The 16,657-nt window shown below is 35.7% G+C and overlaps 1 protein-coding gene across 2 annotated transcripts in view; it reads left to right on the top strand.

The window, feature by feature from the left end:
- Positions 1-10,036: 10,036 nt before the first annotated feature.
- The window catches only part of jade2 (jade family PHD finger 2), a 43,576-nt gene continuing 36,955 nt past the window's right edge, over positions 10,037-16,657 (top strand). Inside the window, exon 1 of one of the 2 annotated variants that reach the window (XM_051093109.1) lies at positions 10,037-10,550. Coding sequence is in view for 1 of the 2 variants with exons in the window: in XM_051093108.1 (XP_050949065.1) it covers positions 11,121-11,207 (87 nt within the window). In the remaining variant the exon portion in view is untranslated. The other variant, XM_051093108.1, reaches the window with a different exon arrangement.

Below are 16,657 nucleotides of genomic sequence, written 5' to 3'. Positions count from 1 at the left end.
GAAACATGCTAACAACATGCTAATCAGCTTGAAGCATGCTAGTAACTTGCTAATCATGTTAGCAACATGCTGGTAACATGTTAATCATTGTTAATCATGTTAGCAACATGCTAGCAACATGCTAATCATGATATAAACATGCTAGCAACATGCTAGTAATTTGCTAATAATGCTAACAACATGCTAGTAACATGCTAATCATGTTAGAAACATGCTAACAAAATTCTAGTAACATGCTAATCATGCTAACAACATGCTAATTATGTTAGAAACATGCTAACAAAATGATAGTAACATGCTAATCATGTTAGAAACATGCTAACATGCTAATCAGCTTGAAGCATGCTAGTAACTTGCTAATCATGTTAGCAACATGCTAGTAACATGTTAATCATGCTAGCAACATGCTAGTAACATGCTAATCATGATAGAAAAATGCTAACGTGCTAGTAACATGCTAATCATGCTAACAACATGCTAGTAACTTGGTAATCACACTAGCAACGTGCTAGTTACATGCTAATCATACTAGAAACATGGTAACAACATGCTAGTAACGTGCTAATCATGTTAGAAACATGCTAGCAACATGCTAGTAACATGCTAATCATGCTAGCAACGTGCTAGTTACATGCTAATCATACTAGAAACATGCTAGCGACATGCTAATCATACTAGAAACATGCTAGCAACTTTGCTAATCATGCTAGAAACATGTTAACAACAAGCTAGTAACATGTTAGCCATGTTAGAAACATGCTAGTAACATGCTAATCATGTGCGAAACATGCTATCAACATGCCTATCAGGCTAATCATGCTCACAACATTGTAATCAGCCTATAAAAATACAAGCAATAAGCTAATCACGCTAAAACATGTTAACAACATGTTAAATCTTGTAAGCAATGTGTTAAATCATGGTAGCTGCTTCCATACTATTACAACTGCTTCAAACTTTCAGGCTAGGCTTTCTCAAGCCAACTTAAAGTTTGTTCTCAAGCTTTACTCCTCTAGTTGGAGTATACTACATTTAAAACACTTCTAATCAGACTACAGTTACTTTATATTTACATATTCTTATTTACATGTAATGCTGGCTGGATTCCTAAACTTTTTTTGTCAGCCAAACCCTTTTCACCTAATATATCCCCAGAGATTTTAGGTAATAAATTATTAAGTTTCCATATTCATGGTTCTCTGACGTTGGACATCTCTTTAGTAAGTTTTTTATTTAGTTGGTATTTTAAGATAATTTATTTTCATTTTATATTTTGTTTACCTTGACCTTATGTAATGTTTAATGCACTTTATGTTGTTACTAACAATGAACAGAACATACAGTATTTTCTTTCTCTTTGTATTATTATTTCAGTATGGTACAAGATTAAATAAACATGATAAACAAGTTAGGTCTAAAAATAATCAAAAAGTACAGTCGGACTATAATTTGTAAATAATTCACCTAGTGCTGTTTACTAACATTCTTCAAAATATCTTATTTTGTGTTTAACAAATGAAAAAAGACACATATGTGTTTTTAAAAAGAGAAAATTGTGAGTAAACAATGACAGAATTTTCATTTTTGAGTGCACTGTCTCTTTGAGGTCCAGTTTTGGACCATCTGTTTTCTCTCACCATGACATTTTTTTAGAAATATGCATTTTCAAAGTTGCTACACAACAACAATGTGCATCTATCTCTCACAGCCTTGCTTTTCATTTGCAAAATAAATAAATAAATAAATAATAGGGATGCACCGATACCACTTTTTCCAGTACTCACCCGATACCGATACTTTTATTTTTTATAAAAGTATTTTTATTTATTTATTTTTTTTTATTTTACTTGTCGATTCTGAGTACCAATACCGATATTTTAAAATTTACCGGTAGATTTGTAAAATATAGGCTACAGAAACTAAAAGAATATGTGTAATGTTAGTTGGTCAACTTCATTTATCAAATAGATACAGTCAAACTAAAATTTATTTAGATCACATTATCATAAACTGCATGAACTGCACCCACTAGTAAAAAATATATATCAAAAGATGGTGTATATCTGCTGTCTGAATAATTTTTGGGTTGACTATATATCCCTTAGTTATTTTTACACTTAATTATGCCCATTAAAATGTGTTTTGTTACTTTCACTGTTTTTTTTTTTTTTCTTGCTCTATGGTACATCATCTTCAATTTAATAATAATTTTTGCCTGCATAAGCACTTGTCACATGATGTGGTATCGGCGTTTGATATCGGGGCATTTTAACGAGTACGAGCACAGGAGCTCAGTATCGGGCCCGATACCAATACCAATATCGGTATCGGTGCGTCCCTAATAAATAATATAGCGCCACCCTTGACAAGGCCTACAAAAATATTTTTTCCACATGCTTTATGCTGTGAATGTTTAATATATTATAAAATCAGATATGTATTCATATGTTTGCACGCTGCTTCATCTGCATGTCACATAATAACTATAGTTTGTGTGATAGTTTTACATTTCTTTGCCCCTTTCTTTAAAATCTGCACAAGACACTGAAACAGATTGCTATGGCAAAATAATGGCATGTTTTATATGACTTGGGGAAAAAATCTGATGAGTCGTCTGCTTGGTCAGGCGAACGCTATAATTTGGAACACAAATGTGCTTTAGCTGCAAGATTGTGGTCCTCAAGAGAACGATTATTTACAACATCCATTATAGTCTAATATGAGTCATATCGTTATAGATGAGGAAGCGGTTATGACTGCTACATCACTCAAATGCTTCCAAGCGACAAGAGGCAGGTCTTAATGCTGGGATGTATGGATGCAAACCCAATGACTCAGAATTATTTTTAACCAGCAACATTTAGTATGACAATATTGTTTAAATAGATAGAGAAAGGAGTGGAAATTAAACAAGTATGTTGAATAATATACAAGTTTACATAAACTGCTTGCTTAGGAAGCTTAATTGCTATTATAAATATCATAAACTATAATAATCTTATGTCAATAAAGATGGTAATATCAATATTATAACTGAGCAGCAAATCAGCATATTAGAATGATTTCTGAAGAATCGTGTGACACTGAAGACTGGAGTAATGATGTTGAAAATTCAGCTTTGATCACAGAAATAAATTATATTTTTCTATATATTCACATAGAAAACAGTTATTTTAGATTGTAATAATATTTTACAATATTGCTGTTTTATTTTTATCAAATAGGTGCAGCCTTGGTGAGCAGAAGAGTTCAAAAACAGAAAACAAAATCTTATTCCAAATGTGTGTGTGTGTGCGTAAATATATAAAGCTTTTAAATTCACTTCAAATGTTGACTACTGTATAACTGGTCCAAAGTTAGAGTCAAAATATGTCTTTTTCCAGAAAATTTGTATGTATGAAAATTGTATAATATCCAAGGTACACATTTCTAGTAATTGTGCAATTAATTCTCATATTGTTTTTTTTCCAAAGGTTTTGGAATATTTGTCCTCTCCCCAAATTTGTCACTACCGAAACACACTAATAACAATTTAATTAGAAGGGTTATATTGACCTGCTAAGATTTTGCTTGCATCTAGATTATACATTTAGCTATTTTATTAAATTTTCAGAGGTAAATCCATAGCAATTACATTTTTAAACAATATTTCAAGTGTGATTTATGAGATTTGTTTTATTTTGAATCCAGTTTTTTTTGTAAAAGGCAAAAGTAAAAGGCATACTGATTTCAAACTTCCAGAACAACAGTTTACAGATAATGTTCTCATCCCTTGTCATCCAAGATGTTCGTGTCTTTTTTTCTTAAGTCGTAAAGAAATTACATTTTTTGAGGAAAACATTTCAGCATTTTTCTCCATATAATGGACTGATACGGTGCCCCAATTTTGAACTTCCAAAATGCAGTTTAAATGCGGCTTCAAACGATCCCAAATGCGGTTGTAAACAATCCCAGCCGAGGAAGAAGGGTCTTATCTAGCGAAACGATCGGTCACCATATCAGTCCATTATATGGAGAAAAATCCTGAAATGTTTTCCTCAAAAAAACATAATTTCTTTACAGTTGAAGAAAGAAAGACATGAACATCTTGGATGACAAGGGGATGAGTACATTATATGTGAATCTTTGTTTTGGAAGTGGACTTCTTCTTTAAGGATTCATTAGTTTAAATATACATTGAACCAAAAGCTATCATAACATCTTAGTTGATAATTCAGTATACTTTATTTTTGACAAAACATGCTTCAGCAGTAACTGCACATTTTCAGTAGTGACAGTAACACTTTGCTAGTGACCACATCACATAACAGAATTTTAACAAAAAATACAAAAAAATTGCATAACTGAACTATTGAAAATGTTGTTTATTTCTCCCAAATAAAGTATTATATGTTCCCCCTTGTCACGACCGAAACAATGATGACGTTTCAGTCGTGACAATGTGGGATAACACCCAAAATACAAAGACGTCACTACCGAAACTCCACCAAATGTTTCCGTAGTGACAATTTTAGTTACTTTTGATGCTAGCTCAAAGATGCTAATCAGCACATGGTTAGCTTTCACAGTTCAGAACAGTTGTACACATATAAAAGCAAAGTTTTATGGAATAACTCCCAAAAAAGTGTGCGTAATCGCAGAAAAAAGGTGATTGGTAGTGACATCCCTTGAAGTTACACACAGATTTTTCATACTTTACCTCAAAATGATGAGACCTGTTTACTGTTTTTACATAAAGCTTCAAATTTAAAAAGAAAATCTAAAAATAAATATATTTTTTTGAACTTCAGTTTTTAAAAGAATCAAAAAGATACTTTTAAAAACAACAATGAAAAAATATATACAAAAATTATTTCAATATCATTTGCATACGTTAGGGGTTAAGGTTCAGGACAGCCACCTCCTAATGATTTTATATATATATTAAGCTTACCAATATTTTAAATATTATTGTGGGTTTCAATAGATAATAAAAGGATCTTAATAAATGTGTGTGTTTATATATATGAAGAGTTCAGATGCAAAACCAGCTAAAAGCCATTTCGGTCAAAAATGAGATAATGATACTGAGTGAATGCTCCCAACACATATTATACGTCCATCAAATACTTTTACTTCAAACTCACTAAATTCCAGCCTCAGCCCAATCAGAAGTGCCAGTACTTACATAGAAACCTATACAAAGTAGCCAAAAAGAAATGCTCATTTTAAAGAAATACGTCAGATGGATTTAGAGGCTTATATATATATACAGGTGCATCTCAATAAATTAGAATGTCATGGAAAAGTTAATTTATTTCAGTAATTCAACTCAAATTGTGAAACTCGTGTATTAAATAAATTGAATACACACAGACTGAAGTAATATTTAAATTAATTGTGATGATTTTGGCTCACATTTAACAAAAACCCACCAATTCACTATTTCAACAAATTAGAATACTTCATAAGACCAATAAAAAAACATTTTTAGTGAATTGGTGGCCTTCTGGAAAGTATGTTCATTTACTATATATGTACTCAGTACTTGGTAGGGGCTCCTTTTGCTTTAATTACTGCCTCAATTCAGCGTGGCATGGAGGTGATCAGTCTGTGGCACTGCTGAGGTGGTATGGAAGCCCAGGTTTCTTTGACAGTGGCCTTCAGCTCATCTGCATTTTTTGGTCTCTTGTTTCTCATTTTCCTCTTGACAATACCCCATAGATTCTTTATGGGGTTCAGGTCTGGTGAGTTTGCTGGCCAGTCAAACACACCAACTCCATGGTCATTTAACCAACTTTTGGTGCGTTTGGCAGTGTGGGCAGGTGCCAAATCCTGCTGGAAAATAAATCAGCATCCTTAAAAAGCTGGTCAGCAGAAGGAAGCTTTAAGTGCTCTAAAATTTCTTGGTAAACGGGTGCAGTGACTTTGGTTTTCAAAAAACAGTGGACCAACAGCAGCAGATGACACTGCAACCCAAATCATCACAAACTGTGGAAACTTAACACTGGACTTCAAGCAACTTGGGCTATGAGCTTCTCCACCCTTCCTCCAGACTCTAGGACCTTGGTTTCCAAATGAAATACAAAACTTGCTCTCATCTGAAAAGTGGACTTTGGACCACTGGGCAACAGTCCATTTCTTCTTCTCCTTAGCCCAGGTAAGACGCCTCTGACGTCGTCTGTGGTTCAGCAGTGGTTTAACAAGAGGAATACGACAACTGTAGCCAAATTCCTTGACACGTCTGTGTGTGGTGGCTCTTGATGTCTTGACCCCAGCCTCAGTCCATTCCTTGTGAAGTTCACCCAAATTCATGAATCGATTTTGCTTGACAAGCCTCTCAAGGCTGCGGTTCTCTCGGTTGGTTGTGCATGTTTTTCTTTCACTCAACTTTTTGTTAACATGCTTGGATGCAGCACTCTGTGAACAGTCAGCTTCTTTGGCAATGAATGTTTGTGTCTTACCCTCCTTGTGAAGGATGTCAATGATTGTTCTTCTGGACTGATGATTGTGTAGCCTAGTGAACCAAACTGAGAGACCATTTTGAAGGCTCAGGAAACCTTTGCAGGTGTTTTGAGTTGATTAGCTGATTTTCATGTCACCATATTCTAATTTGTTGAGATAGTGAATTGGTGGGTATTTGTTAAACTGAGCCAAAATCATCATAATTAAAAGAACTTAAACGACAAAGACTTAAACTACTTCAGTCTGTGTACACTGAATTGATTTAATACACGAGTTTTACAATTTGAGTTGAATTACTGAAATAAATGATTTTTTCACAACATTTTAATTTATTGAGATGCACCTGTATAAAATACTCAGTTTTGGGGGTTAACTAGTTACATGTAACGGAATTACGTAATTTAATTACAAAATACATGTAATTATTATGAGTTACAGTTACTGAGAAAAAAATCTGTAATTAAATTAAAGTTACTTAAAATATTAACAATTACAAAGGGGGTTACATCTGATTTTTTTTTACACACACACACACACGTTTGTTTTTGTGAATTGTGGGGACTTTCCATAGACTTCTATAGTTTTTATACTGACCAAATTATATTGTCTATCCCCTAACCCTAAACCTACCCCTTACAGAAAACCTGTTTGCATTGTTACATTTTCAGATAAAAAAATCATTTACTATTTTTAATCATTTTTTTACATTGTGGGGACCGCAGGCCCCACGTCAAAAATTTCAGGTTTTACTATCCTTGTGTAGCAAAAACAAGTACACACACACACACATTTAATTGATTTCTTTCATAAATTGCATTGACTGTTCTAAAATATGAGGCACTAATGTTTCAGGAGTTTACGACACAGATAGACACATGCTAATTCACTATAACCATTTTATTTCCTATTTAGTTTTTGTATATGCTTTATTATTATTTTTTACTTAACAGGTTTTTTCCCCAAGGCATTATTAGATGCCAGTATTTCCTAGTTATGCAAAGATTTAATTTCAAAACCAATATTATAGCTATTACAGTTTTTTTTTAACTGCTTACACACAAAATTATTACGCAAATTCTGAAACCTGACACTCAAACACCAGAACCAAATCTGCAAAACCATACACTAATTCTCGGCCTTTAATTCAGTTTTCAATTTCGTAAAATACTTTTTTCAAAACAAAACACACAGTTCTTTATGTAACACAAAAATCTTACAGGAAGAATCTTTTCTTTTCCAAACACAACCAATCAAAATGCCACACTAACTCATCAGTGTTGCAAATGCTTTTAAGATGTGTGTAATATTTTGAATGCAGTGCTTCATCTTGCAAGAGATTTGAGACATTTTGTCTGTGGAACTCTTGGATTTGTAATGTTTTGAAAAAAGGCAAAGTTTTGATAATGTAAGCAGTTGACTATTTCTTGTTATGATTTTACACTGCCCTCCAAAAGTTTGGAAACACCCCTGGCAAACAAATGTGGTTTTGGACGATATCAGCATAAATCCTTATAATAAATCCTTATCCTTATAATTTTTTTGGTGCAAATGCATTAAAGTAAACACTGAAGTATCATTGAAGAGCAGCAGTAATAATTTTCATTTTGATGACATAATAATGGCAAATTAAAAATCAAAATCAGACATGCCCCTTTGTCAGCTGTGATGCCTGGTTACTGGTTTAAACTTGGCCCAGGTTCAAAGATTTTTGGGTCAGCACACCTTAATAGCTTCAACAACTGATTGCCAATTAAGTTTAGAATACAATGAATTTAGGCCCAGATTATGCAGAGCTGCAATAGCTGCTAATGCTGGATATTTTGATGAATCAAAAATTTAAGTTTCTATGTATAAACTGTTTATGTAATAAAATATGTTTTTGTAGTTTGTGTTGTCCCTTATCAGTGCAAAATTATCACAAATTAAAAAGGATTCATGCCAATACTGTCCAAAACCCCACTTTTCTAGGGCGTTTCCAAATGTTTGGAAGGCAGTGTAAATTTGTATACATAACCTCAGAATGATCTCAAAGTAAAAAGAGGTTTTTGTTGTGGCTGTGCTTTAAAATTAAATTCTTAATTCTTGTTGAGTACTACTGTGAGGTTAGCCCTGCCTTCTTGAAATGTTTCAAAATGATTAACAATTGAAACATTAGTATGGGGTTCCATTTGTGCCAAAAAAGAGGCGACTGCTTTGTGCTTTGTACTACACATTTGTCTTTGTCTACAGTTATTGCCTAATTATTCAGGTAAATCAGTATATGTTGACGTCGTCTTAATCTGTCGTCCTGTCGTCTGTTTCTCTGTTTTTTTACTGTTGTCCTAACTGTCATTTTGTTCTGTCGTCCTGTTCACCGCGGAACACCAGCCGCCATCTGGATTTGCTGCACGTCTATTAGTGGAATTACGGTACGGAGACAAAAAGCTGACGAACATCTATATTTCAGCGGTTAAAATTTAAATGTGCTAGAAAACAGGGAAAAAGTATTTACAAAACGTATATATATATTGTTCATTACAGAAGATACAATTATATTACTTTCAAATACATTATACTGTAAAGTTTTCTGAAAAAATAAAGTTTGTTAAAATACATTCTAACACTGAATGTTTGCTCCTTTTTTCCTACATGCATTATTAAAATTTCTTATTAAAAATCACCATGAACATTTCAATAAATTCTTTTTCTGAACAACCATGTCTTTGTTCATGATGTAATGTATTCGAAAGTAATATAATTGTATCTTCTGTAATGAACAATATATATATACGTTTTGTAAATACTTTTTCCCTGTTTTCTAGCACATTTAAATTTTAACCGCTGAAATATAGATGTTCGTCAGCTTTTTGGCCGCTTCTTGTCTCCGTACCGTAATTCCACTAACAGACATGCAGCAAATCCAGATGGCGGCCGGTGTTCCGCGGTAAACAGGACGACAGAACAAAATGACAGTTAGGACAGCAGTAAAAAAACAGAAACAGACGACAGGACGACAGATTAAGACGACGTCAACAGACAACATGCACGTCAACATATACTGATTTACCTGAATAATTAGGCAATAACTGTAGACAAAGACAAATGTGTAGTACAAAGCACAAAGCAGTCGCCTCTTTTTTGGCACAAATGGAACCCCATACATTAGAAATTTGGGAATGTAATCAGAAAGTAATCCAATGTAATCCGTTACATTATTTCAATAAAGTAACTGAAAAATGAAACTACTATTAAATTTTAAATAGGGTAACTTGTAATTACATTTGCAAAGTAACTTTTCCAACACTAATAACAGTGCACACAAAGTTTTTCACAGTATTCAGTTATTCCTGTTTCATGAATTGCTCAGCATTTGATCAATTTTTATAAAATGTAAAACATGTGTTTTAATATGATATATTTTTAATGTAAAGTCTTACTTATATTACTTAAATCCCTTATGATTATTAACTGTTATTATAAACAACATAAATTATAAATGTCATTTTTGTCAGTATATCAAGTTGACCACTATGTCAGAAGCACAGTGCATTTAAAATCTCTCCCAGAATGATTTGGATGCATACAAGTGTGTGAATCAGCTGGTGTTTTTTCAGTGGATGTGTTCAGTCAGTTCTCCTCAGAGGAACCACAACACTTGACTAGACCTGTTGTGCTCAAAAAGTGTGTTTCTTTACAACAAATGCCACTTGAATATGTTGATGCTTGACATTTGTGTCGTCTAAGAGTCCAAATCTGTTTGGGGCCACTCATTCTTCCTCTCCAGCAGAGTTACTACAGTTCTATTATTTTCTCTGAATCACATGCGACTTCGTCTGAGAAACTTTACACGTCAAACGCGAGTTGTGTTTGTGTTCAAGACGTTAGTGTTACACCTCTAACCCCTAGCAAAGTTGGATGAACGAGGGAAAAAAAGCTGCAACCGAAGATGTGATATTTGTTGTGAAACAGCATTTCCTCCTTCGTGTTTGTTCATGGCTCCCCCCATCGGATTCACTGTAAAATGGTCGATTATTTTTGCGAACCGCCCCGTTCACTCATTTGAGGAGAGAAGCCGCTGACTTTCTTCTTCATGCTCGCTTCTTGATGGACATTTTCAAACTTGACAGGTAACGCAAACGGCTTTCGCCGCGTTTTTCTCCGCCGTACGTGATGCTTCCGAGCAGTAACAGGGGTTTCTTCGCTCGCTGCTAACGGAAATTTTTGGTACGTCATTAATATGGCGCCAAAAGAGTTATAAGTGTGAGCTTATGTTGCTTTAGCTCGAGAGATGCCTCACCTCAGCCGGTCCTGTTTACGCAGGCGGTAAAAATACGAAACGTTAACCGCCTCACCTGACGGAAAGGGAATTTAGACGCTCGTCGCGGTTCAAAACGCTTGTGCGATGTCTTGTCACGGCAGTGGAGCACTTAGTGCGCTTCACTTTGCAGGATTGTGAGGAAACGCTTTCCTCAAAAACAATTTCGTGGATGACGAACCGCTAAGCGCTGCCGTAACAGAAGTGTACAAACGGCAATTTTGGCAAGTCGGCGGACGGCGGCGTAGGAAGCCATCGCAGAAAGCCGTACTATGCCGTCGGATGGCCGCTGTTGTGGATCGAATCCGCCGACAGTAACTTTTATTTCGGGCTGTGGAGGGGAAATCGTCCGCCGTGCTGTCACACGGACGCAGCGGGCTACATGTGCCTGGCCTCAGATGATCCCCTGAATTCTGTCCGCTCGTGTGCATCGAGGACATCACGCCCTCTTGTGCAAACCGCAAATAAGGTAAAGCGAAAGAACGTGTGCCATCTTTTCCTCCACATGCAGTTTCAGGATGGGTGTTATTCTATCAAGTTTGCCCGGGTTCTGGCAAGTTCTACAGCGTCGCTCTGCGAGAGACGCGTCCTCGCTAAGTGCGATTGCAAACCTGTCCGTTTTCGACCTGTCCGTCATTATTGATCAACTCTTCTGTGCAACTCTAGTTCTTTGGGGCGCTTTTAACTCAGTGGGCTACAACTGCTGATCATCTGCCAAAGTTATCTGTATAAGTGCAGTGCGCCGCAGCTGCACGCGGGTCGTTCGTTTTAACTCAAATCTGTGGTTTGTTTTAGTAACGTGCTAAATTATGAGCACTGAATGGCCTAGCATGCTTCTATGAACAGATTCACAAACACCCTGCGGGTCATCTGCCACGCCCCCTACAGTCTGCTGCTGCTCACGGCACGCTCTGCCGTGACGTCACGCACCGGAGGCGTGGCTGCGTGTGAGGGGCGGGAAAACATGGTTCATATTTTGTAGCTCTGTCAGACTTGCGTTTTGCTAATCTAGTTTGGCATTCCAGTTAATGAAATGTGGTTCGCTGACGTTCTCTGTCTTGACTATCCTTAACCAGTTCAAATGCGAAATTTGTAGTTACTAATATGATCCGTTTCATGACACATTTTAGGTAATGAAATTAGATTACTCTTAGGTTACTTTTAGATTACTTTTGATCCAGCTTATCACATTGATTTAAATAGGATAATCTTGTACCGTAAAGAAATATATTCCATTCGCTGTTATTAACGTCACAAAGTGCATTAAATGTTACATTATGTCAGGTTTCATATAAAAATCTAACAGTTACATTATAAAAATGTAAAATTTAAATAAATGGCTTTGAAACAACATCAGTATAAAACACTAAAAAAGATTAAATATTTTATTTGTTTACCAGCATGTCATGTGTGACCATCAGCCAACTTCAGAAAACTGTGAACATCCAAATGTGCTACTTAATTATTAACTTCTAACCTTAAAATCGGAGTAAACATGCACAAGGAAGTATTCTTCAGTGTGCTTCTGTTCTTTTTCTGAACTCTTCCTCAGATCTGTGTCATAACACAATCCTGTCTCTGAGCTCTTCAGGCAGTTCATTTCACTTTATGGCTTGGTTTTTGCTCTGATGTGCATTTTTAGACCTTTTATCGAGAGGCGCGTGTCTTTCCGAATCAAGCTCATTCAGTTGAATTTGCCACTGGTTATTCAGGTTACTTTACTCAAAGTGTAGTAACATCTAAAAGTGATGTTAAAATCCTCCTGAGCTAAATTGCAAGTGTCCCAGATACTTATGCATACCTACTATGTAATCATTTCAGTTTTTTGGGGTGCAAATACTTTTCCAATGCACTGCTTATAACAGTATAAAAGTAAAACGATTGATTTTTTTTTTTTTTTTTTTTTTTTTCTTTATGAAACAGTTTTAATGGAAAAAAAAAAAAAAAAAAAAAAAACAGTTCTGCTGTTTTCCATATATGTGACTCTGGACCACAAAACCAGTTATAAGGGGTAAAATTTTGTAGCAATAGCCAACAATGCATTGTATGGGTCAGAATGAGGGATTTTTCTTTTATGTCAAGAATCATTAGGATATTAAGTAAAGATCATGTTCCATGAAAATGTTGTGTACATTTTTTACTGTAAATAAATCAAAAAATAATTTTTGATTAGTAATATGCATTCCTAAGAACTTTATTTGCACAAAGTTAAAGGCAATTTTCTCAATATTTTGATTTTTTTCGGATTCCAGACTTTCAAATAGTTGTATCTCAGCCAAATATTGCCATATTGTAGCAAACTATAAATCAAAAAGCTTATTTATTCAGCTTTCAGCTTATTCAAATGATGTATAAATCTCAGTTTCCAAAAATTGACTTATGACTGGTTTTGTGGTCCAGGGTCACATATATGAACATGCATGGAAGTTTTTCTTGTTCCATTATAAAAATGCATGTTTTTTGTATCAGGATTGGAAGCATATACAGTATAATTTATACCACTAGAATATCATGACACACAATCTAGAAAAGCGTTTGTGCTTGGCACTAAATACGTCAGGTTCTTTGCCATGTCGATTTTGATATGCTCAGGTTAATGATTTTAAATCTTGCAGAGCAGCTCCATCCATTTAAAGCGGGTTTGTCAGCTGCCATGTGATTGGTGGAGAAGGAGGCGAGGCGGTCACATGGTCACAGTGTGTGTTTCTCATATGAGTGGGTTATTCATGAATGAAGCGCTGCCTGTGGGAGCTGTGGCTCTGATGTTCCCATCACCCGTCAGCGCTCATGCCACTCCACTGCCTGCTGGATTTGTGTCACACATAGAACACCAGTGCATGTCATGCTTCTTAGCTCGGCGTGAAATCTCTGCATGTGCTCGTGTTGGAGCTTCAGTGTTTGTGAGGGATGCATGTGGTCCTGATGTTCACTGCTGTCAGTGTTTAGCAGCCCATTCCATTTGACAGACCAGGGCCTCAAACTCCCGATATGTTTTCCTCGGGCACATGTGATGGGATGAGTGGAGAATGAAAGCAGGTGTAATGTCAGGTTCTGGTACGGCTGTGCTCTTCTGGTCTGCGAGCGTCTCTTTCTCCTGTTCATTGGTTCCTAAAATAGCAGCATTGGCTGTAGTGTGCAGGAGAGAACAGCTGAAGATGTCTCTCTCTCCCTGGGGGACTGCAGTCTATTCTGTCTCTCTCTCACCCAGAATTCTCCTGTTCACACGCACTTTCTCTGTGGATGCATCCAGCTCCGCGCGCACACTGTTAGCTTGTGACGCAGAGCTGTACCCATCCCTTGCCAACCCCGAACAGGTTTTTATTCACTTAGTACAAGAAAGTGTCCGTCTCAACCCTCTATGCACACATTGATGTTTTCAACTTGAAGTCTGTACTGTTTTGTTTAATATAGGTGTCTACTAAAAACAAACAATTTATATAATAATTAAAAAGCTCCCATCATAGCACTGGGCAATATGTCTGAAAAAATTATTACAATAACATTTTTATATCAATCAGTGAAGTCAACAAAGTGAACTAGTAATTTCAAAGTTTTGGTTGTCACAAATACTATTCCTAATTATAACATTGTTTATTGGCATTAGGGTCGGAAATGGCACAAATGGCACTGAAATGAACAAAAATGCCCCATAAATTCTAGGGTTGTGACCATTGATTCTTTCTGGAATTGATTCTGAGCTAACAGCAAATGGCGCTTTAATCTAGTTTTAGCTGCATGCTTTTACATATGCTTTTCGGCACATGTAAAATGTACCTCGGCTCAGAATGCTGTGAGAATTGTAATTCGCTTCATTCCTTTTCGAACTTTGTGAAGGATTATTTTAGGTTCAAGTGTGTGTAAGGAATTGGAAGCAAGCAGAGCACGGCTGTTTCTAAAGCATGCAGTGGCATCTGCTGTTCAAGCTCAGAATCGATTCGCGAGAGAATTGTGATGCATTTGGAAAATCTCAGAATTGAATCTCAGTCATCGTTTTATTGTCGCAACCCTAATATATTCAAAACAAAGGGGCAAAAATGCCCCATGTACAAGTAAACAATGTATTATGGCTGTCGCAATTAAAATTAAATGTGAAAATGAATGAAAAATATCCGTTCGAATTACATTTAGATTCACTGCACACTGCATCAGATTGCTGGTACGCGCTATTTTGTGCAACGTTGAGACTTATAACCAATCAAAATCAGGGCTCCAGACTGCGACTAAAACGGTCGCATTTGTGACCAAAAATATTTATATATTAATATATTAATATATATTAAGTTTTTGCTGAGGTCGCCATTGGTGACTATATATGTTTACGTTATTTTGCATGAAATGCCTTTTTTTCTGATTGCTTTGCGATCACGTATTTTATGTTCACGTATTAAACTCAGATGATGTCCCGAGAAAAATTACGTGACGTGAAGCAGGAGCGCAGAAAACCAATGTCTATTTCATATACAACTTGAACAAACTATAACAGGTAAAACAACATGGATTAAAATGCTGATAAAGACAAGAAAAAATGAGACATAAACACATGGCAGTTTGACTGAAATGTTAAAGTGTTAGACAATAAATAAATAAAACACATTTATTCGGTGGCATCTCAAAAAATAATCTGGCGCCTAAGTTTATTTCTTAAAGGAGCCAGTGGCTCCTTACTCAATTTTTTTTGTCTAGAGCCCTGAAAATCAAATTTCTGACCCTGAAACGTATTAGCAATGTTAAATTTGGATGTCACAAACCTGGTGTAGTTTAACAGTCGGAGTCAAAAATAATTGTATTTGCTGCCCTCAACTAAAGTTTTTTTTTTTTTTTTTTTTTTTTTTTCTGGTCGACTAGTTTTCGTTCATTTGAAGCATTAGTCGACTATTAGTCACATGTTTATTAATAAACCATATAAATCATAATAATGAGCCTTTAATTGCCCACATAGACTAATAAGCGCTCAAAAAAAAGAAGCTTGCTACAGCACACCGGCTAGATATAATAATTATGAATGTGTCAGGGAAAAACAGTGAGACTGCTTTTAACGTTTTAATAATTTATTGATAAACTAGTGCGTCATTGTTTTCGGTTTAAGAGACAAAGTCGACGACACTGATTCGTCATCTCAGCAGTAGTGATGCACCTGTATGCACATTTCATAATCTGAGAATATTTGTTTTCTATTTTAATTGGTTCATTTGAAAGTAGACATTTTACTCTCTATAGATATATTTTTCATGTCTGTAAGGCAAGTATCCTATACACAAAAGTTTTGCGCTCAAGTTCAAAGAGACCGAGACGGCAGAAAGTGCATCCTGTTTGCTTTCTTTATTTTACAAAAGCATGTTTCGTTGTTATTGTGAATGCACACAAATAAATGTAAAATCTTTACATATTTGAAAGATGCTTTACTTTTATCTGTATGACCAAAAATAACGGAGTATTTTAAGAGCAAGTGAGCGCACCGGCGCCTCCATCTGTCATGCAGTGAGCGTGCTACTATTCAGCTTCCACACTCTGCACAGACACTTCAATAGTGCACATAAAGATGCTACTACATACATCTCAGATGAATGAGGTCGATGAATGATAGGTGAGCATTTGGATGTCTTGCCTGAGATACTACTTTAGCACAGACTAGGTGTAAACGATCTGTCCTTCACAGAATGCGTGACTTTGTCACTTCCTGTGGAATAATTTTTTTCTGTGACTAAGTGACAATTTTGTTTGACCAAGCCTCTTCTCGTCGACTGACAGTTAGTTGACTATTAGGGGGCAGCCCTAATAGTCATAATTTCCTCACCCTCATGTTGTTCCAAACATGAATGAGAAGATGCCAGTAACCAAACCCTTAATAGCCACTGATTTCCATAGTATTGTTTTTATACTATGAAAGTCAGTGGCTGCCATCAACATTTGGTCATCAAC

The sequence above is a fragment of the Labeo rohita genome, chromosome 21 (assembly GCF_022985175.1).
Source record: "Labeo rohita strain BAU-BD-2019 chromosome 21, IGBB_LRoh.1.0, whole genome shotgun sequence".
Taxonomy (NCBI): Eukaryota; Metazoa; Chordata; class Actinopteri; order Cypriniformes; family Cyprinidae; genus Labeo; species Labeo rohita.
This window is presented reverse-complemented; position numbering and strand designations above follow the sequence as displayed.